The 25667-nt window shown below is 36.3% G+C and overlaps 1 protein-coding gene across 1 annotated transcript in view; it reads right to left on the bottom strand.

Annotated features, from left to right (window-relative positions):
* The window catches only part of CDH11 (cadherin 11), a 485578-nt gene that overhangs the window by 103371 nt on the left and 356540 nt on the right, over positions 1–25667 (bottom strand). Inside the window, exons 7-9 of the mRNA XM_044081817.1 lie at positions 12626–12885; positions 2487–2623; positions 1525–1643 (exon numbers count right to left, since the gene is read on the bottom strand). Of these exons, the coding sequence (XP_043937752.1) occupies positions 1525–1643; positions 2487–2623; positions 12626–12885 (516 nt within the window). The remainder of the gene's footprint in view (positions 1–1524; positions 1644–2486; positions 2624–12625; positions 12886–25667) is intronic.

Raw genomic sequence — 25667 nt, 5'->3', positions numbered from 1 at the left:
GGCCCATTGTTTTAAAGTTGTAGTGCATGTAAGTTAGGCAGCAATATTAATTGCATGCATACCACGGATGGCAGGCAATCAACCACCCAAATCTCACTCCCTTGATGTTTATCTAACAAAAACACAGAAGTACAAAATGCATATTTTCTATGGGAAAAAAAATAATCCCTAACAAGCATTTTTTCCGCTTAATTTTTGCCTTAAATCTGTGTTTTGCTGACAGCTGTGGACATCAACATTCCATATTTCAAGGCATTTTTTTCCATTTATGAACTCATGTTGTAGGCTTTTTCTGCCATTCAACCAGCAGCCACACACCTTTACCCCCTCTGTTGTCAAACTGTTGCCTAAATTCAATTAAGCCATCAGCAAAATGAACACTGCATCTCCATATGAAGCTTTTAGATGGAAAAATCTAACTTAAAATCTGATGGAAAGCATAGTGTATTTATTCACTGAGTGCTATCATAGGCAAACAGTGAACAAAGTGAACTTTTGTACTTATATTTAGCCTTCACAAGCCTTGACATTTAGCCTTCTAGTTTCTGATGACCCTATTGATTCCTTCTCTTCTGCCATGTATCCCAAATCACCTATACATTACTGAATCATGGAATTGTCACAGCATAATAGTTGAAATGCTCAAAGCAGTATTCCATCTTTGCATTAATCAACAATTCGTTTAGCTCATGTTAAGAGATCATGGATTATGAAAGAAATATATGACTTCCAAAGTTTTTTTCAGGTCTATATTAGAACACCGAACATTCAAAATGTCGAGTGTTCTAATATCGAACCCTAGCAATCGAAAAAAAAAAAAAACATTGAACATTCAGAACAGCAAATTTTTTCATAGGGAAAAAATTTGCTGTTCCAAAACACATACACACAACACAAGCACACCAAACAAACAGTAATCCACACACATACACCTAAACTCTTACACCTAACCCTACACTAAACTATACATACACCACTAACTATCCACTTACCTTAACCCAAACTCTAACCCTAATCACTATCTCTATCACTATCACTATCGCACAGTCACCTCACCTGCGCCCTAACCCTAACCCGCCCTAACCCACACGTCCACATAATCGCACACTTACCTGACCCGCGCCCTAACCCTAACTCACCTAACCCGCCCTAACCCACACGTCCACACAGTCGCACACCTACCTGAACCCGACCCGTAACTTTCCACCAGACAGCTGAAAATACCAAAGCAACAGAAACGGACAACCAAATTCTTTCCCTAGGAAAGAATTTGGTTTCCTGTTACTTCGATATTTTCAGCATTCGCTGAAAATGGGACGATATTAGAACACTCAACATTTCAAATGTTCGGTGTTCTAATATAGACCCATTTTTTTTTTTTTTTTACTGTTAAAGGTACAATAATTACTTTTTTTTATAGATTTCAGAAAGAAAGTGTTACAGATGCTATTGGGTATTCAGTGGACTTAGAGTTGTGTAAGCTCACAGTAAATTACTTTTTCCCAAAAGGAAGGGTATTTTTACCTGGTGTGGTTCAGCGTTTTCACATACAAATGCGTCATATGGCTGTGAAAATTCTGGAGCATTGTCATTCACATCAAGAACTCTTATTGCTACAGGAACTCTGGTCACCATATGATTATCTTAAAAAGAAAAATCAAAATAAGATCAATAAGAAAGTTCTCTGGCTGAGAACAATGCATTTATCATGTACATCATAACTGATAAGTGTAACAAACTGCCTGTGCTATGGCATAGAAGGATAAAGGGCTGAGCAGAGCTCAGCCACACAGAGTTTGATTAGAGGCTTGGCTGCTTGACAGCACTGGCAGGTGAGGATGGGTATGCCCATCCTTGGTGTGGAGGGGTTGGGGTAGCAGGAGGATGGTGCAAGATACACATAGTTGCAGTTCCTTGGATGTATGGGTGGTAATGCTACAGTGGGGATCTGGGTGGAGGGGCTTATGGCTCACCAAGCCACCTGTTGTTGGCAACCTTCATTAACAAGTACAAAGAGTCCATTGCTTACAGTAAAAGGCCTTTGGTGGATCCTGCTTTGTTGCAGGTGGCCTATCCTCCCACTGTGCAATAGGGCTAGGCACCTATATAAATGGTGTAAAGCCAAGATGCTGGAGAGAGCAAACATCCATGAAGTCTACTTATATGATACCCCTCTGGACAGCCTTCAGCCTAGCAGAACTACAGACTCCCTACTATCAAGAAATGAATATGCTTGAGTCTTCGAGTGAAGGCTTTAGGATTTATGGATTGAAAGCAGTAGAGAGAAAGGTGCTGTCTGAGTCATGCATGTGAGCTTTGGTTTTGGAGCATTATTCAGTGCTGCAAAATTGGCAGTTAATGCCAAAGTTAACCCTTAATACATGGCAATGAATTTGAAAATATCCTGTGCTGTTTATTTGTTGATTTTATATTAAAGCTAGATGACCAAATAAAAGAATCTCAAAAATACTCAGTGGCATACTTACGGACTTCTGTTGCGATAACTGAAATGTTGTGCCATAAAGTTTCTTCTCTGTCTAAAGGTTTTGTTGTTTTAATGATACCATCTTCTGGATTGATGAAGAAAAGTCTGTCCAGATTAGTATGGCGATCAATTGAATACCTATATGGGTTGAACATAAATTAGTTAGTAGAGACGAGAACTATTAATAAGCCAAAACAGTTAAGTGTTGTCTGCAAACACATTACTGTTTATTTCTAACACAAGCTTCATGGAAGCAAATTTAACAAAATTACACTAGAATACAAAAGAGCTTACTTTCATGCATAAGCCTTAACCAAGACGGATTCCACATCATGCAAAGAGTGATTGATTCAGAGCAATTCTTCCACAGTGGTTTTCTGCTGATTGTGTCTGTAACACAGAGTGGTCTCACTGGAGAATTTGCATGCATATGTGGTATTTGGAGTGACATGCAAATTACTTATGTGCTGTCTTCCGGAAATGGTGGCAACATGATATTGGCTTAGCAGGGAGATTCAGAGAATTGCTCTGCCAGATTATTATTATTATTTTTTTTCACATACAAGATGTTGTCTTTATGAAACTGGTCAGTGCTAGTACTACCATTGCAGGTACATATAGCACAATCTGCTAGAACCATAATATTAAGCTAATTTACTGCATAAATTCAGATCATTTATGAGTTTTTCTGGCATGCAGTAATACATACCAAAATAACTAAGTGTAGCAGTGAAGCATCTCACCTTCCGAGAAGGTGGCGGAGCTTAGAAAGTGAGACAATACAATTTCTTAAACAATAAGTGTTACATTCATGTTTAAGGTGAAGCAGGGAAGGAATGGGGTTACTCTAGCCAGTCAGGCTTGTATTACACAATATTCAAGGAACAGGAGCTGTGATGCACAACATCTACTAATTTGCAGAATATACATGGAACAGAATGTGAGGAGGCATTAACCCTAGGAAAGAAACATAATATGTTTATTATCATTGATTGCTGTAACCTAAATACACTTGTTTCAATATACGATTATTCTTTCTCTTGTTAAGTGAAGTTTAAAAAAACAGGACAAGAAGCCACCTTTCTCCTAACCTTGTATTCTGGAATAACTAACAAGAGATAAGATTTTATATTCAAAAAATGTCAATAGCATATAAAACTAAAAACCACTGGACCAGAGACACAGGTTTAATTGAGTACTGAGGAAGTTCTGTAATAAATGGGATGAAAGTGTTCAATTAAACCTGTGTCTCTGGTCTAGCGGTTTTTAGTTTTAAGTGTCAATAACATGTTTTACTTAAGTCCTGATCATACATCAACACTAAATTAATCCAAGCTGACCACTGAAAGGAAAATTTAAATAAATGGGAGAAAATGCAGCATGCTGAAAAGCAGCGGACTTGTGGGAATATAACTCTGGTTTTATTTATTTATTTATTTATTTATCTGCAATTATTTACCAGGAAATTCCAACTGGACACAAGTCCTTTTTCAGTGGTGTATAAAACTCAAGTGAATTTGTCTGCTCATTTATCTTCTCTGTTTGACACAGAAAATGCTGAGATTGCAGACATACATAAGCAGTTGTAGCAGCAACAGTCAGCTGAGGAAATTCTGGCTGAGCATTCCTTCTCTGTAGCTACATCTACAGCTGAAAATACTTGGAAAACAACCAAACAGGATCGCTAAGAAAAGGGCTATGCTGGTGAGGCAGTGATGCTAGTTGTGGAGAAAAAGAGAATGACATGCTGCCGGCACTGTGGTCCAGGTTTTATCTACCATGCACTTCCTGGGACACCATCATAAAACTATGTTTCACATGAATGAGGCCTAAAGAAGGAGGGTTTCTTCTACTGCAGGACAGCATGTTTGTTTTTGTTGGTGATGCGATATATAATGAGCACGGAAGGCATATAACTATTTGTATCTCTAGCTTTACAAGAGTTTGCACTGTATTATGTCTATAGTTTTGAACATAAAGTATGATAGTGTGAATGTTAAATGCTACTTATGACCACTAAAGTGCTGTAAATGCAAATAGTTCCATATAGTTTTATACATATCTGTTAAACTTTGATGATCTTTCACTGTAGAGCAGGTAATGTTTAAGCATTAAGCAGATTTAATTTGGTAGGCAGGAAGGTACAGAGTTTCTTTGGAGAGCCTTTCCTTCCCTTTTATATTCAAGTTTCTTGGATATATTAGTGCTTAAATTGTGTAATGTCTTTGCAGGCATTGTTCTTTTGCTAAATTCATTATTACTCAATGTAAATAAAATTGCTATCAGTCCATTCAAACACAGATAATGTGAATATATCCTAGACTCATTTAATCTTTAGAAATCCACAAATCTGTTGTGATTAACATCATTGGGTTCAAATCCCTTTCTACTTCCATTTTCTTTTTAAATATATATCATTACTATTCCATGTTTATTTTCATTTTAAAGATAAACATGTTTAAAATGAATGGTAAAACTGGTACTATACTGTGCTCTATCCAAGATGACCATCTTCTTAAGACAAATCTCAGTAAATCTAGCAGGAAAGTTCTACCTTTTCATCATGACATCAGTTAACCTTTATTTACAAGTATTTACACTTTCTTTTTCAAAAAATACATACATTTTAAAATGCTTACTGGCTTTAATCACTCTTGAGGGGTTACGTCAATTTGGCTTATACTGATTTTTCCTCTAAAAGAACTACAACGAGTAATTTCTTCTGTTAATTAACTATCATTAAAAATTTACCATTTACAGTCTAAAATGGACTTTCTTCCTATGGCATTGAAAGACTTTACAGATCAATAGATGAGACATCCCAAAATTGTAATTCTCATCTGAGATCCATAATTAACTTTCTTTCTTTCCTGTACAATGATATGGTATTAAACTCTATTTGGTCACATAGATGTTCTAAGATTGGAAATTATAACAATAATAATAATAGCATTAATAATAATACTACTAATACTAATAATACTACTAATAATATATTTGATAATTCCTATGTGGCACAAACAGCAGAAAAGAAAGTAGCTCATTGTACCTTTGTAAAATACCTAAACAGTAAAATATGAAATATATATTTGGTATCAAGCAAGGCTCTTCTTATACATATAAAAATGGTATTACACTTGAAGATGCCGTTTCCTTTGAAAAGTGTAAAGCAAACATATTTCTGCCAAACTATGGGCTCCCAATACTAGAGTTATTAATATTTATAGAGATAACCAGAGAAATCCAAAACTAAGTCCTTATGAAAAAGAAGTTATAATTGCTCTTTCATCTAATTGTGTAACTGGTTGTCTTTAATATTCTTTCTTAAAGCATTTTGGTTTCAAATGCGGCATTTGTTACACTTATAAATCTACCAACATAAACATTTAATAATTATTCATCAGTAGTCAAGGTAGATATGCTGGTTTGTTCATTTACTTGAATATTCATTATTTTCTTAGAATAGAAGAGCATACATATATAGCTCATTTTAATAAAATACATTTAAATAATTTTAAAATAAAAATAAGTTATGTTTGCAAGTTTATGTATTTTGACTTGGTTATACAATTAGCAACATTGTGAAAGAAGTTTCCCACCAGTTATTCTTTTAGAGTTTTAAACTATCCATGATAACAGCTAAACAAAGTGAAGATGGTCAGTTCCCTGCTGCTATATTTTTTTTTTGGGGGGGGGGGGGGGCATAAATATTAGATAATCAAGTAAAGTGTCAGAAATGGTAGATATTTGTATTTCTTGAAACTTGATAATTAGAAAGAAATATTATATTAGCTAGAAGAAATGGTGCATTTTGTTAGACTCACAGTTCTTCACTGAAATGGGTACAGCAGTTGTCATTAAATGTGTGCTACCGAAAAAAAAATGACAGGAAAATTTGAAAATAAGGATAGCAAGTTATTATTTCTTTTAAAAGTGAAAGTAGTTTTAAAGTGACTTTATCTTAACTTGGTTTCTGAATGCATATAACTAATACAGGAGATAAAAGAAATGACAAAACAAAGAGTATGATTTAAGGTTTTGTGCTTTATTGCCTAATCTATTCTCATCTGTTGAATAAGACAGTACTGATTAATTTGCAAAGCCTGCCCACTGACAGTGTAGATATGTGGGGAGATGCGTAATCAGGGGTAGGAGAGTTCATTGTGTATGAATGAGAGTTTGTTGTACATAGTGATGCAGGTCTGGATTAGAATGACATTAATGATAGATGTCGTGTTTCTCTTTGAATATAGTATGCTTCTGAAGAATCAATGTGCAGATATTTTGGAGAGATATGCTTATGCTTTATTAGAAAGAAGATGAAGGGAGGTAGCTTATAGCTTTGTTCCAGATTTCATCAGTCATTCACTCAGTCTTCACTTCCAGATGTGTCCTGTATAACAAAAATAAATGGTATTAAAATAAATGTTGAAATGACATTTGCACAAACACCCATCTGCTTGTAATGTAACTGCCCTGTAGTTATGAGTGAGCCAAGAAGATTATGTATGTCATAGTGGAATAATTAGTTCTACTTCAAATAAAGAAAAACCTACATACAAGAAAACAACATGACTAAGACGAAAACACCAAGTTGTCAGTTAACCAACTCCACACAACACTGAGAATTTACAGAGGGAAAGGAATCGGTCATCCAACAGTCACAAGAAACCACACGGAAACACTTCGAACCCACACAAGTGGGAGGCTGCACTGCTATACACCCCCAACTATGTGTACCAACTGCAAAATTGCAGTATAGTGGAGAAAAGGGCAAACTTCCAACTGTTTGCCGATGGATTCCTTTCCCTTGGTAAATTCTCTGTGTTGTGTTCGAGTCAGTAAATTGACAATTCAGTGTTTTGTCTTGGTCATGTCATCTTTGGGTATGTGGGCTTTTGTTTATTTGAAGTAGACCCAAATAATTGCATGTGTTGTGTCAGGGATTGTGTATTAGTGCTGTTTTAGTAGACTTGCTTCCTCTGACAGTTTGCAAATTTTGAGTCAGATGACATGTATCAGACAGAGGAGCTGATGAGCAGAGTTAGGAGATCTGCTGTGTTAGAGAATGAGAAATTTGATCATGGATGATATAATGACATAACGGAGCTTATGGAATGAGAAAGGTGATTTTTGTGTTATTCTTAATTTTTATGCTGTGCAAGAAATTGAGGTGTGCATTGTATAATGAGCTTGTTCAGTGACTTTCATGTTTAAGAGTGGAGATAAATTTAACTGTGACTATTATGTATAAAGCACCTCTGTAAAAGGGGAAAAGGTGGCATGTATGTGCTACTTTGATAGAAGTATATATTTACTAAAACACTATGGCAGACAATATCGAAGCAAATAATTTTAGGTGGGGCTAAGCAAAACAGAGATGTACAATTATTTTTAGGATTACAAGTGGCACCTGTATTCACTGCTTTCTATTTTCAAACAACAGCTCAGTTGATTGAAGATAAACATTCAGCTTCAGCAACAGGACGAGTCCCATGATGTCTCTGTCCTAGTATGCAGAGTCTGATTAAAATAAGTATAATGTTCAGAGAAACAAGCTCCAGTTTAAGGTGTAGAGGTAAACCAACAACAAAAATGTGACTTTGAAACTTGACAAAAATGACATTTACACAAATATAGTTAGCTTATATTTCCAGGGCAGCTTCATCCAGGATGCATATTACAGAATTAAGTGTGAAAGTATACCTTAATATGTAAAGAATGATTTCCCTTGGAAGCTGCTCAGAATGAATAGGTGCATAGACTGCTGAGTATAAAGCAAAGCTCTCTATTAAAGCTCTGCATTTTACTATGAGTTCAGGATAAAGCATCCTTTATAAAAATAAACATCCGTCTGCCCGAGACTCATATGTTGCTATGCATTCTATTTTGATAACTAGAATACATGCAGTTGATACAGGGTGGACCAGATATTATTTGACAAAGTTTCACTCCCAGGAGTTTTAATTGCCCTTCTACTTACACCCCCACCATATATGTACACGAATCCATTACACTGCACCATAATATATGTACTGCTAAAATGCTGGTTACATTGCAAACAGTTAGTTATGGTTGTACATCCATGCTGAATAAAGCATACTGACTAACATAGGTCACACTTGTGTTATCTCTGTTTAAGGTCCTACAAAGAAGGTCCTAAAGACTGCAGTGCCTGGCTGTTGCCACCTCCTGTCTGTGGCCAGTGATGCTAGGAGTCACTGCAATGAATAAGCTTAAGAAAAATGAAAAATGACAAAGGACTGAATGTGTTAACTATATCTGGAAATGGGATATAATAAATTCTATAAATAAATTTCTGTAAATTTCTGCTTGTTGGCTAGCCTCTTTTATTCGTTTTACTCAGTTTTACTATCTGCACTTTTTTTTTTTTTTTTGCACAATTATTTGGTGTCCCAGCTTCTTGTGATTGGAGAGTCTTCATCCAGGCAGACGTTAGGGCACTTTTGCTATGCAGCAGTATTCCACCCTCTGCTGATGAAGTATGGTTCACATCATAGTGGAAGGACCACTTTTGCCTTAATATGGAGGCATGCCCACTCCCTGCAACATTTCCCCAACAGCTGCTCTGCCATCTTGAATTGGCCCACCCATGCCTTCTTCCTCCAGGGTCTGTTCTATGGGGATTAGTCCATGCCTCTACCCTGGAATGTGAGGTCACCAAAGTGGGAGGAGTTACCATAATCTTCCCTCCCAGGGGAGCAAGCTGACACAAGATGAGCACATCCCATCCACCATGTGCTGCTCTTATAGCTTCCTAAAACCACAAATCTATCTTGCATCATGTGGACTACAGAAAGGGCTTTGTTCTCCTTTACCACACAGCTGGAACTGATGTCTGCCCTCTTTTTCATTGTAGTTCCTTGCTAGCCAGTATTATACTGGCTTTCCACTAATTTTATGTGTGCCTTTTACTCAAAGTTTACTATGCAGATATTGAACCCAGAGGTAGAAAAAGCTATACATAACCAGTTATAAATATTGTTCATAACTGCTCATTTACTGAAAATTGTCTATTTGCTGATGTTGCTTGCCTATAGGATACATACTTTAGGACCTTTCTTATATTTTTGTCCTCTTTTGTGCCATTATACAAATGTTTTTGCACTAGCTTTTGCTTTTGAGTCTAACAGGGATTCCTTGAACTATATTCTGTTTTGTTTTTAGCACAAATAATTTTCGATTTACATGAATGTAACTGCACAAGAAGGGACATTAGGTGGAAGTTTATCAATCTACATAAAAAGTAAGCACCCTTCAAGATTTTTTTTCAAACAGTATTACATGCTTGAGCTACTCCATGTCCAACTAACTTTAGGTAGAGACCAATACCATATCCTTGCTAGCTGTTGGTCCCCATCTACGACCCAGGATAACCATACAACATACCTGAGTGAACTGCAGCCACTCAAATTTCAGTCCAATGCCATATTCTTGAGTGAGTTCAACTATCCACCATAAACTGGGATACATAAACAACCACTAACCTGCAAGTTTGATTTCTAGATTTTGTCAGTGCAAACACCCTGGAACAGCTAGCCTGCATACATACTAGGCGTACAGATATCCTGGATCTGGTACTCACAAATATGACAAAATATTGCATCTTCCCTTTATGTAATGTCTTCCCTTGTCAGATCAGATCACAAACCAGTATTCCTTGAAATAAATATAAAGGCAGAACTCCCAGCAAATCCTAGAATCTTTTAAAAACTTTCCTAAGGCTAACTACCTGCTATTAAGTGAAGGCATAAATAAATTCCAAGCTCCTCCTAACACAGTAAATATAGTGGCCTATGCGGAACTGTTTAAGGAAACTCTGTACAAGTGTGTAAATAACTGCATAGAAACAGCAGTACAAAACCAGAAGAAACGTATGGCAAACTCCAAAAACAAGCCTTGGTGAACCTAACAGTATTAATAGCTTGTACAACAACAGAAAGAATCTTCTCTCTAAAAATATGAAAGGCTGTGTGCAAAACACAAAATACTCCCTCATCAGTCTCAGTAAGCAGCTCAGGGGATTAATCAAGTCAACCAAATCCAACCTGGAGGCAAAAATAGCCTCCCAGGCTAAGAATAACCATAAGGCATTATTCAATTATGTACACAACCTTAAGGGGAACACCCAACTGTGGGCTGAACTAGTAGTAAATTGAACTTCTTATACTGAAATGGGGGATGTTGAAAATATGCTGGCCAATAAACTTAGCTCCAATATCACCCCCATTTCCCCCCCAGGAAACAACCTCTACTACTACTCCACCAATGATCACTAAAACAAGTCCTCACTGCACTCTCCTGATCTAAAAACACTGCATCAATGGATCCTCACAACATCCCTGGATGTTTGAAGCATGACCAGTCAGGCCTACTAGAATCTCTTTTCAGTCACAGGCTCCAGACAGGCTTTGTTCTTAGGGTCATCTGTCATCCCTCAAAAAGGGATAATCAACAGACCCATAAGTTTGACTAGTATTATATGCAAGGCCATTGAAAACAATTATTGTGGACATGAGACCTGATAAACAAAAGCCATAGGAAATCTTCCAACACTGGACCCATTCCAGTTTCGTTTCATCAAGGGCAAGTCAAGCCTACTAAACTTGGCAGACTTCTTCAGAAAGATCACTCAAGCCATGGATGAGGGCAAAAAGGTATATACTGCTTATCTTGACCTGGCAAAAGCAATTGACACAATACCTCACTAAAATATTATAGACAAACTCACAAATTTAGGCATAAATCGCTATGTCAGCTGATGGATTGCCAAATGTCTCACAGATAGGACACATGAGGTTATGATGGGGAAATCCACCTCCACCAAGAGGCCTGTTAGTAGTACTGTCCTACAGGGCTTGGTACTGGAACCTTTCCTGTTTGGGATATACTTCTCTGAAGTCTAGGCAAATGTAGACGGCCTTTGACAGACCAAATTGGAAGATGACTGCAAGCTGGGTGCAATCATTGAATCTCCCATAGATGTAGATATCCTCCAGGAAGGTCTGAACACAGACAAATAAATTGTGCCAGAACCATGGCCTAAAAGTAATGCAAAAAATGCATAATCCTACCCTTGGGAAGGTCACCACTCTACAAATTACATAATTGATTATACTCCCCTAAGACTAGGCCCAGTGGTAATGGACTTGGGAATTCAGGTGGACAGCAACCTGAACATTGATCATCGTGTGTCCATGGTAATTAAAAACTCCTTCTACATTGCACAACTTATATGTAATGGCATGGCATCCAGATCTAAGGAGATCATAGTCCCACTATCCCCAGTCCTTATTAGACTAATAATTGATTGCAATGCTCCCACCATAATGTACCTGACCAGGCACTTGCAACAGCTGGAGTGGCCATAGAGGTTTCTCAGAGAAGAATATAGGGTGCAAATAATATGTCCTGTTCTGACTGCCTCAATGTCCTGTCCCTATACTCTGTCTCCTACAGACTACTGAGGGATGATCTATGCCTAACCTATAAGGCATTCTCCAATCCAGCTCTGGTGGGTCTGCTACACATTCACAAAGCAAACAGCACTAGAAATGCCCAATCTAAGGATCTAAACCTCATCTGTGACAGAAACAAAACATGTCAGAGGGACAGGTATGTGTCTCAGAGATTACCCCTTCTTTGGAACAGACTCCCGATTCATGTGAAACTGAGCTCTTCCCTTAAGCTACTTTAATGCAGTTTGGACAAATAGATTGGAAATCACAAATGAACACCTGGCTTGCACCGGTAGCCCTTATGGACAGGGGCAGTTTGTAGATATGCTAAGACACAAGCATATACCAAAGCTATTCTAGTCTGTCAGCATTGATAATTGGCATGAATGGCTAGGCTTATAAATGCTCTAGGGCTGTTAGCTTAGTAACCTCCTATGATCTTAAAATAATATTAAAATGTATGTTTTGATAGTGATGCTGTGTGAAAAAGTGACAACATATTTCGGATGGTTCTAATAACAGATAAATATAATATTACAGATGTACTCTGCTAAAATTGACGTAAATGATTATTTTTTTCACTTCATAGAATGAATGTAGGCCTTTAAGCACTTTGAATATAAGATAACTGTATTAAGTGCATGGAAAATGAATAACTTACGTCAAGGGGCTGTTTGCTGCATCGGGGTCTTTGGCGTGTACTCTTCCAACAATGGTGCCATTCTTTCCATTTTCCATTACCTCAAGCATGTAACTTGGCAAGATAAAAACCGGAGGCTCATCGGCATCATCGACTGCAATCTTCACCGTTGCTGTATCTTTGAATGTTCCCCTTCCAGTATACCGAGAATCAATGTACTCTGGTATATTGGCTGCCTCTACCTTTATACTGTACGATTTTTTGGCTTCAAAGTCCACAGGCTGTCGGAAATTACAATAATGTATTACTTAGTACTCACTAAAGTTAAAAAGCAACACAAACAATCATTCAGGTCAGTACATGATTAGACTGCAAGTTTTAATTCAATCCTGCATATGTCACATTTCTTTTGAGTGAGGCACATGTCAAGAATGAGAAAATAAGTGTGACTGTGTTATATATTACGTTCCTGAGGGGTAGAATACAGCACATTATTGTTTTAATGTGATAAACTGAAAAAAAACTGGACATACAGTGATCGAGTGTAAAAAGGAAGAAAATGAAGCTGATATTGAAAATGAGCGGAATGATAAAAAAGACATCGGATATGAGTTGGAAATAGAAACACTTGAAATTTAGAAAAAGAGAAGGACACTAGCAAAAGAAAAGATGAAGAGGAGGAAGAATACTTTGAACTTAGTGCTGAAGAAAATATAAGTTGGAAAGTAGAAAGAGGAAAACTGTTATCGTTAAACAAGTAAAAGACAGAAAAAAAAGAATTTTACAGGCATTGATATAAAATAAAAGAAGAAAGGAAAAGGGTGAGAAGTGTATTTAAAAAATGGAAATATTTTAAGAATTCTTTCAGTCAATGTAAGCAGTATGAAAAGATAACAAGAAGGATAGGGATTTTATAATGGTACAATAAATGTGGTGTAAATATAATTGTTTTGTAAGATATAAGATTTCTAACAAATGAAGAACGATTATTGACAGAAAAAAATATGGGCTGGAAAGATAGCATGGAATCTGTGAAACAAGCAGTGCTCAGGAATAGCAGTATTATGCAGAAGAATAGCGAACACACTAGTTGTTGTGTTAGAATGGGAAGACTGACAACTGTAGATTCACGTTGGCAGGGGAAGGTCTATAAAATGTAGCTGAATACCTTTATGTTACATGTAAAGAAAGGGAGAATTTCTTTCAACAGATTTAGATTATATAGTAGTAAATATGAATATTATATAACAGGAGATTTTAACTGTGATTTAAGGGGTAATACAAAAAGAGGAAAAATAACAGAAGTTATGAAATATGGGAAAATGGCAATATGGAATAGAAAACTATGAACATTTAGAATACTTACACTAAATCTAAAACTGTTTACTTTATATTATTCAAAGAAACAAGTATATCAGAAAGACAAGTTACTGTAATAGGATTTACAGGTCACTTAGCAATGTGGATATAAACAAATGATAATAAAGACTATATTAGAATAGGAAAGAGTATAACAAGAATAAAGGAAAAACAATGGAATGAAAAAGGAAAAATGATAATTGTACACGTATGGAAGGATCATGTTGCTGTGAAGGCATTTTATGATGGTTGCTTAGAATGGAGGATTATTTTTAAAAGGAAATATAAAAGATTGTTTATAATGGAAGAACAAAATATCTATTTATTTTATTTTATTTATTTATTTCAGTTTGATAACCGAGGAAGTCCACTGGGCCACGAAGAGACCGGTTTCAGTAGAGGCCCTGGAAGAAAAGCTCCAGTGTACAGTTACAGCAAAACAGAATTTACAATCAATTGTGAGAATATGCAGTGTACAAAAATAATAGCGAGGTAACACAAAATAAGTTCCTAGAGAAAATAGCAGCACACAATACAATAACATGGCAATTTTTTGATAAAACATATGATACAAGTATTAAATCGCGTATAGTTTTTCTTTTTTTTTTTTTTTTTAGCAAGTTAGGGGACTGCACAATAAGGGTGAAGAAGTAGAAGCAGCAGTGAGAGAGAGAAGAGGATTGGTAGTTAGAGGGGAAAATTAAGTTGGGGAATGGGGTGTGCATATCCATTTAGTAGTAAGATAGGAGAACAAGAGAATTTTGAATTTAGTGGGGTTTTGGGTATTTTGAAGAATTGGAGGGAGAGAGTTCCATAGTTTAAAAATGGAGTATGACAGTAGGAGGTGGCCTGGGGGTCATGATGATTTGTGGATCTGTAGGAGGTTTTGGTTTTCTGATCTGAGTGAGCAGTTAGGGATGTAGGGGATTAGGGTGGTGCAGAGAGAGGGGCAGTTAGCAGGTTTATGGATGAGCTTATAAGCATTAGTGAGTTTGAGCAAGGTCAGGTAATTGGGAAGTTCAAGCCACTGAAGGGTGCAGAGAGAGTGGCAGTGGTGGGAGGAGTTTTTTGAGTTGGTAGCAAATTTGCTTATTTACAGTAGCATGATCGAGCTTGGATTGTAGACCAAGTTGGAGATAGATTGATAGTGGGGCACCATACATAAGATGGGGATAAGGTAGGTAGATGCTAGGGTTTTTTGGTGGAGGAGGAGAGGTAGCGGTTGTGCCTGTAAAGAAGTCCTATTTTCTGGTGTTTTCTTTTAATGTGGATTGAATATGTATGTCAAATTTAAGATGCTCGTCAATGATGATGTCAAGGAGTTTGGCTTTGGATACAATTTCTATTGGGATGTTATTGGTACTGAGTATTGAGAAATATATTTGTCTATTATGGAGTTTCTAGATGGGGAAAAGGTCATCAGTTTTGTTTTGTTAGCATTTAGGGCAAGATGGTTATTTTTCATCCAGGATTCTGTTTTAGAGATGACTAACTGAGTTTTTAGGAATAAGTCAGAGGCGGTGTAAGCAGTGCAGATGATAGTTGAGTCATCTGCATGTTGGATTATTGATAAGTCTGGGATGGCAAGGTAAAGGTTGTTAATAAATATATTGAAAAGAAGTGGACCTAGAACAGAACCTTTGAGACCCCAGTTGAGGTGTGCTGAAAGGTGGAGGTTGAGGATTTCCACTGAATGGCTTGTTGATGTTCGGAGAGATGCCTTGAGAACCAGGCTAAGGCAGAAGAGGAGAGGTTGAGAGATGCGAGCTCACTTAATAGTAGAGGGTGGGAGATAGTGTCAAAAGCCTTGGATAGCGCTAGGAACAGAGATGATACCAGTTTACCAGAGTCATAAGCTTGGTTTATGGGTTCGAGAAAGGATAAAAGGGCCGGGGTGGAAGCCATGTTGAGTGTGGGTGAGAAGATTGTTTTGGGTACGGTATGATATGAGCTGGGTTTGTACACATTTCTCCAGGAGTTTTGAAAGAGGGGAAAAGATAGCTATAGGTCTAAAGTTTGAGGTGTCAATCTTTTTGCCTCCTTTATGCAGTGGGATGATATATGCTTGGTGTCAGATGGATGGAACATATGATTCTTGGATGGATCTGTTGACAAGTATGGAAATGGGAAGGGCTATATTGTCAGCAGATAGTTTTAGGAAGATTGCTGGGAGATTGTCAGGTGCATTCCGGCTAGGTTTTAGTTGAAGTAGTAGTTTTTTTTATAGTACCTGTGGGGATAGGTTTAAGATTGAAAGGGGGGCAGGGGTGAGTAAAGTGAGAGGAGGTGGAGGGGGTGAAGGAGTTGATGTTTTGGGGGTGAGTAAAAGAAAAGGATAGTTTGGCTATGCAATCTAGAAAGAAGGAATTGAATTGAGTGGCAATTTCCAGGTCAGCAAGGTGTGGGTTTGGGCAGGGGCTCTCTTTGTTACCAGGGTGCAGGAGGGAGGAGATAGAGGCCAAGAACTTTTTAGGGTTGGTAGAGTGGTTTGTTTGAAGTTTGAAATAGTATAATTTACGATCTCTGATTATGACTTTTTTTTATAGAGTTATGAAGCTGTTTGAATTTGAGAAGATAGTTTGTTAATTTGTTTTTTTATATAGTTTCCAGGTTTTATCTCTTTGTAGCATAAAGAGTTTGGTTTCTTTGGATAGCCAGGGGGAGGCATTGGCTCTGATTCATTTGGTTCGTATTGAGGCATGGTTGTTGGGAGTTTCTACGAATACGTTATTGAAATACATGGTGGCATTTTCAAGTGGCAGGGTTCTTACGGGGGACAAGTAAGTCTTAGACATACGGAGAAAGCTTGAGGGTTGAAGTTGGAGATATTGAGTGTATGTATGTAATGGTGTCATTGAGAGAAGGGATGGCGGTCAGCAAAGGCTGGAAGGTGATCACAGAGTGGGTCTGGAAGGGTTCCTGAGTTAGAGATAAGGTTGTGATGGGATGTAAGGATCCATTCTATAATAGTGCCAGAGGACCCATCTTTGCTTGGCCTGGTAGGCCAGTTTACAAATTGGGAGAAATTGAAGAGATTGAGTGATTGAGATGGGGCTAGTGTATTTAGTGAGGCTCAATTTATGTTACTGTCACCTATAATGTAGGTTTCATTTTTTATGTTGGAAGAAAACCAGGAGAGGATGTGTTCAAGTATTTTGATGTTATTACCAGAGGGTATATATAGGGAACTATACATAAGAATTTGTGATTGTTCAGTTTTAGCAGAGCAATTGTTATTTCTTCGTGGCCAAAGCTAGGGATTGGATTGGTGTAAGGAGTTAAGATATGGGTGGATGAGAAGATTACAGCAACACCTCCTCCTTTTTTGTTTGGTCTATCATTGTATATTATTTGGTAGCCAGGTGGGAGAATTTTGCTGTCTTTCATGGAGGGTTTAAACCAGATTTCTGAGCATGTCTAGATGGTTATGGTGAAGCCATGCATGGAGACTAGGGATTTTATTTCTCAGCCTTTGGGCACTGAGTGTGGCCAGACATAATGATTTGTGCAAGTGAGTGTGTGTTTGGTGGGAGCTGGGGTTAGGAGTTGGTGTGGGCCCAGGTTTGGGGTGGATGTTACAGGAGATTGATAGGTTTATCTGAAGGAGAGTAAGTGTGAGGTGGTTTAATGCGATTGTGGAGTATGAGTAAGACTGAAAGAATGGAAGAGATTTGGTGGAGTTTGGGTTTTGGGGTGTATAGTGTGAATGAAGGATAGATAGTATCCTATGTCTGAATAGTAAGGTTGGGTTGAGAGGGTAAAAATTAGGTGCTATGGAGGGGAAAGGTGGTGCTCAGGCAGGTTGTATGGTAGATGTGGAGTGTGTAGGGAGTGTGTAGTAGGGATGAGGCAGTTGTGTGAGGTAAGTAAGATAGTTAAGAAAGGTAACAGTGGTTTTTACAAGTAGGGCATGATGGGAGTGGTCCTCGGGTAGTGTTGGGTGGAGCGCTTGATGAGAAATAATGTGTTAGGGGGGAGTGGTTACGGGTGATAGGTGGTTTGCGGTAATGGGAGTGGTGGTGGTTGAGATAAATGTGCAAGTAGTGGGGGTGGGCGAAAATTAGGGGCAGGGTAAGGGAGCAGAGTGGCCCGCAGGACAGACGGAGTGGGATAGAGCCCTAGCATAGGTGAATGAGAGTCTGTCAGTGAATATTGATTTTGACTGGGTAAGGTGGATGGTCAAACAGAAAGATGGAACATTCCTGTGGGAGTAATTGTTATTGCTTACATTAACTAGAATTAGTGAAGTCTAAAAGTAGGAGATAGGGTTGATACCACAAAGCTTAAGAATATAGGATAAAAGTAGAGTGATTACGTGGTCTGTAGCAGCTTTGCAAATGTAGCTAGGTTACTGCAGTTGTATGTGAAGAGGTGAATATTGTGTTCAGTTGGAGCAGCAGGGGCAGGGATTTAGTAGGGTACACATGGGTTGGGAAGGGTGACTGCAGTTATTGGGAGGAGTGCATGTTTAGTGCCAACTAGTGGTAAAGTACAGGAGGTACAGTTTAGAGGTAGAGGGTCTCAGTGAGTGTGCATGCTATCGGGAAATGCTTTAGCTTATGGAAAATTTAAATACAATTTATACAGGTAAGGAGCAGATGGAGGGAAACACTAGCTTACATGTGTACTAAATAATATACCAGAGATTTGATTATTCAATAGATTCTTTCTTTGTCCAGGCTGGAGAGAGAGGGCTTTAGGGTGTTGTTCCTGGTTGATTGTGCTTGTGAGTTGGATTCTAGAGAGCTGGAATGGAAGGAGAAGAAGAAAATGTTAGCAAAAATGATTGCAGCGCAGTGGGTAGATAGATAAGAGAGAGAAAGAGACAAGAGGGTAGTTGTGTGGGGGTGGATTGAGAGTTCTGAGCATGGTGGGAATGTGAGGAGATAGAGGGATGTGTTGAACTGAGAGAAATGTAATCTGGTATGTCCTATGTTGGGTGGCTGAAATGAAGCAGTGTAGGTCAGGAGGTCGGGGGTACTGAAAGGGAGACAGTAGGTACAGTCAGTTGAGTGCAACAGGTATCAGTAACATAGAATTCTCCAGCCTTGTCATTTTATACATTGAGAACACACACACCAATGAAGCAAGGCAAAACAGTTTATGAACATCTATGAAAACAAGCACTACATTAATACATTGTTAACATTGGCTAAATTTCAGTGGATATGAAAAGAATGTACAAGTAGCTAGCGAGCTGAAAATGCAAAGAAGGAAGAAAAATTATGAGGAGGCACATCAAGAAATGCAATACAATTCAAGTGTGCAGCTTCTTGTATGAGTAGTATCAGCACTAGTAAATCAGCCATTATTGATAGCACTACTGCGTACTTCTTCAATTTAGATAGGAAGCTCTTTTTAAAAATTACAATACAATTCAACCGTGCGACTTCTTGTGAGAGTAGTATCAGCACTAGTAAATTATAGTAAGAAAGGAAGGAAGAAAAATAGGGACATGTCAAATATTTAAAGATGCAATAATAAGTTAGAAAACAATGATAAAGAATATTATGATAATGCAAAAGAAAGAAGTTTATAAAAGAAATTAGGAAAAAAACAAGGGATTATTATACAGATAAAGATATTTTATAGAAGATAAAAAGGAAGAGGTATCAGCATATTTAAGCAAAATAGTGAAGGAAAAGAGTAATGTAATGAGAGACATGGAAGATAAAAAGGGAAATGTAAAAACAAAAGTCAACATCAGATTATGGAAATTGTGGTAAGTTATGTGGAAAAATGTTAAGAAATAAAAAGAGAGAATGCACAAAATCACAGGAAGTAAAAAAAGAAAAATCAGAACAAGTTACTTAGAAAGTTGAAAAAATGACTACTTTATATGAATTAAAAGTTTTAGATTTGGCAGCAGTTCCAGATGGATGTAGATTTGAAAAAAGTATTTGTTATGTGTTTATAACAGTTAAATGAAGGTTTAAATCATAAGGAACTATGTAGTGGAATACTAAAATCCATGCAGAACAAGAGAGAAAAAGAAGAAATAAAGAATCAAGACCAATAGTGTTAAATAACACAGCCTATAATATATTTATGAAAATAATACTGAAAAGATTTGAGAACATATTGGAATATATAAGGGTAGAAAGTAAATATGATATGAAAGAAAAAGGGTGCCAAGAATTATCAGAGAAAACACAAAACAATTATCAATGATAATGAAAGAAATTGTTGACAAAATGTTAAACAGAAAAGAGGATCTAGAACTTATAGTAGGTGACAGTAATAAAACTTTTGCTTCAATACAATATTTAACACTGTGGAAATTAATGAAGATGTACAATATTAGCAACAAAATTAAGCAAGTGTGTATGATAATAATTTTAATGAATGGATGGTTAAGTAAAGGAAATTGAGAAGAGTAAAAGTATAATGCAAGGTTGTCTTAATGACATGCACATGATATTATTATAACAAGTGAAAAAAGGGACTGAATGAAAGACGATATATTTTATTTGGTCGATTGTTTGAAAAAAATATGTATGTCTTTAAATAAAAATAACAGTAAAGGAATGGGAGATACAGTAAAAGTAGCAAGTACACAATTTTCAGTAAAATAACTCTCTTTATTAGTAATAAACATTGAAAAAGAATGGAATAGAACACAATGGGAAACAGCATTAAAGGAATTGAAAGAGATTTGTGTTCTATGGAAAACATATAGATTAGCCTATAAGAAGAAAACAAATTTAATTAATTCAGCATTAATAAGTAATGTAGTGTACTTATCAAGTGTGGTTATAATTCCAAAAATATATAAGAAACAATTGTTAGAAATATATTTTTTTCATTTATATGGGGTTCTGGCTTAAATCCAGTTAAAAGGGAAGCATCATACATAAACAAAGTTGGAGGAGGACTAGGTATGTTAAATCCAGTAATTTATGTGGCATCTTTCAATGTGTATAAAGTTTTGAAATGGATAAAAGAAAAAAATAAGAATTCAATTACAAGATTATTTTAATATAAGTATAAAGACTTTTTGGGAAGCAATAAGAAGAAAAAAGAAGGCTATAATGAAGAAAAAGGAGAAATATCAACAAAAGATAAAAATGTGGAAAATAAAGACAGATGATATAGAAAAAGACTGAAAAAATATTATTGTGTTAATCCATGGGGAAATGTAGAAGAAGAAAAGATTAAAGCAGTAAAAGAAAGAAAGAAATGGTGTAGCAAAAAAATAGAAATTCAAGATTTTTTAATGGAGATTGGGAATAAAAAATTACAGTAAAAGCTAATGTGCCATTTAAAAAGAAATATAAAATAGTATGTTTGCATTGTGGTGAAGAAAAAACAACAGCACATGTGTTTTAAAAATGCAAGAGAGTAAAAAATGTGGGATAAATTATATACAGAATTTTTTTAGAGATTTTAAGGACAATAATGGTATAAATATAGCTATAATTGAATATGGGTATTATAAGAACATAAGTAAAGAATCCAAATTAAATTTGGATAAAAAAGTGTTTTATGGAGTATGGGTATTATGGATTGAGAGAATAAATTAAATTGTGATTTATGGAAAATGGACATTGTTGATAATGCTGAGAAAAATCACATTATTGTTATGGAAAAAGGAGTGAGGGTTAAATTAATAAGAATGTATATAAGAATAACAGGCTGTGGATAGAAAATGGAAAATGACATTATTCAAATGATTATATAATGTTGTAAATGTTCACTTATAAGAATGTAAGTGAAGGACCCTTATACTTTTTGATAGGTACCATGGGATATTTTACATCTACCTGAGCTACTACCAACTCAGGCAGATGGGGGTCTCAGTTTAATATTTCATCTGAAGGATAACACATGCAGAAATGCAGTACCACCCTTATGCTACACTGCAGTGTCAGCAATCCATCAACTGAGTGTGAGAATAGAACCCACATCCTTTTGCACCAAAGATGAGTGTGCTACCTGTTGTGCCACTGGCACTGACAAATCTGAGGAACCAGACTTGTGTATTTTGATAGATCTTTGTAACCAGCATATGCATTGAGAATATGACATGTTAGTCTAAGCACTTAGTTTTTGAGATTTTGAACTGAATGCATGGAAAATGTCTTATAGTTATGGACATAGACATGTCAAACTACTAAGAGCAAAACATCTAACAAAAATAATGAAGGAAACAATAAGAAGCTTGATCATAACATAATATGTATTATAAGAGAGATGCCTTAAACTTCTTTTTTGATCAACCCTACAATCCAGTTCCTTATCATAATCACAAAACTAATACTTACTGTAATTTGTATAGTGATTCACACCAATATTTATGACAGTTTTTATGTACTTCTTCTCTTCCTGTACCTGCAAAGCATCTAGTCCCTACTGTGACTTTGCCAGTTCATTCCCTATTGCTAAGGTATAAGAAAGTCATGGCATGTCAACCTCTGCAAGGAACTTCCTCCAGCACTGGAAACACCAATGTGTTTATGTTCTAAGGTGGATGCTACATGGTAATGGCTTAAAAGAGCCAATCACACATTATTGGCCCATACGCCATATAACACACTCCTTTCTCCAGTTGGTGTCAGCAATGAAGTAAGCTATGTTGTCTTCCTTCTTTTGGTATAGTGAGCCAGTGTCACATATACATTTCTACCTTCCTTCATCAGTGTCTCCAGAAATCCAACTTAGTAGTTAATTCCTGGAGCTCTAGATCACAGTCAGATTTTTATTCATCTGTGTCATGGAGCAGACAATTATCATTAACTGTTTCAATACTAACAAATGCAGTGAATATGTGAGTGGTATATAATGTTATATGAAACTTTCTTATAATATTATAATGGGGATCAGTGACACTGCGTGGAAATGGCAGAAATATTCCCTGGGGAAAATCAAGGAGGAGATATCATTTGGAGTGAGGTAATCAATCATCTTAAGGTCATCTACATTATATAAAATACACAATGGTTCCAGGATCAACATGCCATGATACATTCAGGGATATCAGGTAAATAGGAAAACAAACCAAAAGCCCAAAGTGTACATGCTTGCCTTTGATATTTTAATAACCAGATAACTTTTTGAGGCATATCAATTATGTAGTGGCGGTACTAATATTATAAGTAAAATATCTGAAGGAAATGCAGTTTTAGTAATTGCAAATAATCACATTCAGATAATTATGAGTTTGTTTTGTGAAAATGCTGTTGTAAACTCTGTTTTTTTTTTCTATGCAATGAGTTTGGAATTGATGTTCATAGGTTTATAGGCATTTACTAGGGTAGTTATCCATGAGGGTCTTTAGAAGCCTAGCCTTGATGCTTTTAGGCCTTATAATCTTAGTAAGACTAACCCAGAGTTGGGTAACATTTTGATGTTAACCATATCTGTAAGGGACAGGGGTCCTAAAACAGGAATTACTTTGTTTTTTCCCATCTATTCTTCCAGTAAAATACAGTAAGATAATAATGTAAGTAATCATAAGTTCAGAAAGATTTTCTTATATTGGGTATATACATTCTGTCTAATAGCTGGAGTAAAATACTGAGACTGCCTCTTCTTTGGAGTATTCTTCCTGCCACATTCAGCAAATACTTTCCTTACTCTATTCAAATGTAATCTGGGAAAATGGATAAGAAACTATAAATTCAGCTCTGGTGTAGTACCCTTGAATAAGACATCAGTAATCTTGATGGGAACACTGCTGAGTGTAGTTAACTTTCCATACTCTGGAACAAGCTACCTTTCTATATCAAACAAAGCTTCTCATTAGCACTCCTCAAGAAAAATCTTGATGACTGGATGGGAGATAGGAAATTCACCATGGGGATCATTTCTGTGGCTCTGCTTGACTGGGGCACAGGAAAATAATTTTCTTGGGTGGCAAAAGCCAGGGTACCATTTCGCTAGGCTTATATAGGTCCTAGGGCCAATAGCCTAGTACCTACCTATGAACACTTATGTGGATGGAATGGACAGAACAGTCAACAAAGAATTTAAAGAGCTGAAAAAGAAACTGGCTGCATCTCTTCTCTACATTTTAACCAGAATCCTAAAGATGCAAACTTGAAAATGTTTTTCATCTCTTGAACTTCTAAAAGAGATAAAGGCTGAAAACTAAGAATTATACACACATACACACACATATCTCTCCATCTCCCTCTCTCTCTCTCTATATATATATATATATATATATATATATATATATATATATATATATATATATATATTTCTTTTAAGCTATGTGTATGTTGTTGATCTCTTAATTAGATGCTGGATAAGATAGGAGAAAATAAAGCAAAATGAGAAAAAAAAAAAACAAATACAGAAACATAGTTTTATGAAACAGAACTCTAACATTTCTTATCACTTTTTCATTAATAATTAAGCAGCAAGTGTTGAGGTTCTCCTATTATGAAACACAGTTCAACACTTCATGATCTGTTTTGACTGCATGATACATAGAATTACAGTAAATAATTTAATATCAGTGAAGCTTCCTAACTAGATAGTTAGTGTCATAAGGGATTGCTTGAATGAAAACTCAAGGTGCCATTAAAGGATATATGTTTTACTTTTTAATCTGTATATCAACAACTCTGTGAGTACAACAGCATTAAATCTGCTGATATAAGTTATGCATGCATATTACCTGTAAAGAGATTTGTCTTGTAATGCTATATGAGTTTTCCCAGGTATTTAGTGCACCAGTAAACACAAATTTGAAGTTAGTACAAAAAAGTGAATAGAAACTTTCTTCTGAGAAACTAAGTAATGGTCAAAGGAAACCATTAATCTGGTATCATGATCAGTTTATGGAGAGGTGCATAAAGCAGAGGAAGATTTAGTGGAATGGATGATAGGCTTGAAATTCTATTAAGTCTTCAAAAGGGCAATGAACAGGTGGAGAAATAGGAAGAGAAAATGAGGAAGGAGGGTGGTAGAGAGGAAACGCAATATGACTGTCTCATTTTTTCATCAAAGAAATCTAATGTAGATGAGAACAACTAATCAGAAATGATTAATGATTCTACCAGATTTGAAAATGTTTATGAAATGCTGTTCTCATTCCAGCATAACACTTATGTCCTGCATATGTAAACTATTGAAATATCCTGCCTCATGGTGATTTACAGCTTTGCATACATAATCAAACATAAACAGACATTTACATGTATATGTGTGCATGTGTGTATAATATGTGTAAAGTAAATTAGCATATGCTATGTGTGTTATGTATGGAAGGTGAATGTGCATATGCTATAATAGATGCTTCTCCAACATACTACTATACACAGTGCTATATCACCAAGTACCCAGTATACACTTCTGATGAACACAATGTAGTTGCTGATAAGAACCTGTACTTTGCTGGATATAAAGCTTTAATACATTACATCCTGTCTTTTTGCTGGCCTTGTACAGCAGTACTACCTGCACTGTCATTATGCAGAAGCAATAAATGTACTGCAGTGCATCCTATATCCTATCATTCATTGTGCCTGAGTTATTGATGTTCTTGTTGACATTTATACACAGAGTACAGTACAATACACTGTATGGCATCCCCTGGAGAATCCTCTGACAATGACATTGTGACATGGAGCCATAAATTGTGCTAATTTCCTTCCTAAACCCTCACTTTCTCTGGGAACAAGTAATTGCTCTGCAACTGTTGACACGGAAACATGCACTAATCTATTTTGTGTATGAAGAACAATGCCTCTTATGC

The sequence above is a fragment of the Protopterus annectens genome, chromosome 8.part1 (genome assembly GCF_019279795.1).
Source record: "Protopterus annectens isolate FY-2018-M chromosome 8.part1, PAN1.0, whole genome shotgun sequence".
Lineage (NCBI taxonomy): Eukaryota > Metazoa > Chordata > Ceratodontiformes > Protopteridae > Protopterus > Protopterus annectens.
This window is presented reverse-complemented; position numbering and strand designations above follow the sequence as displayed.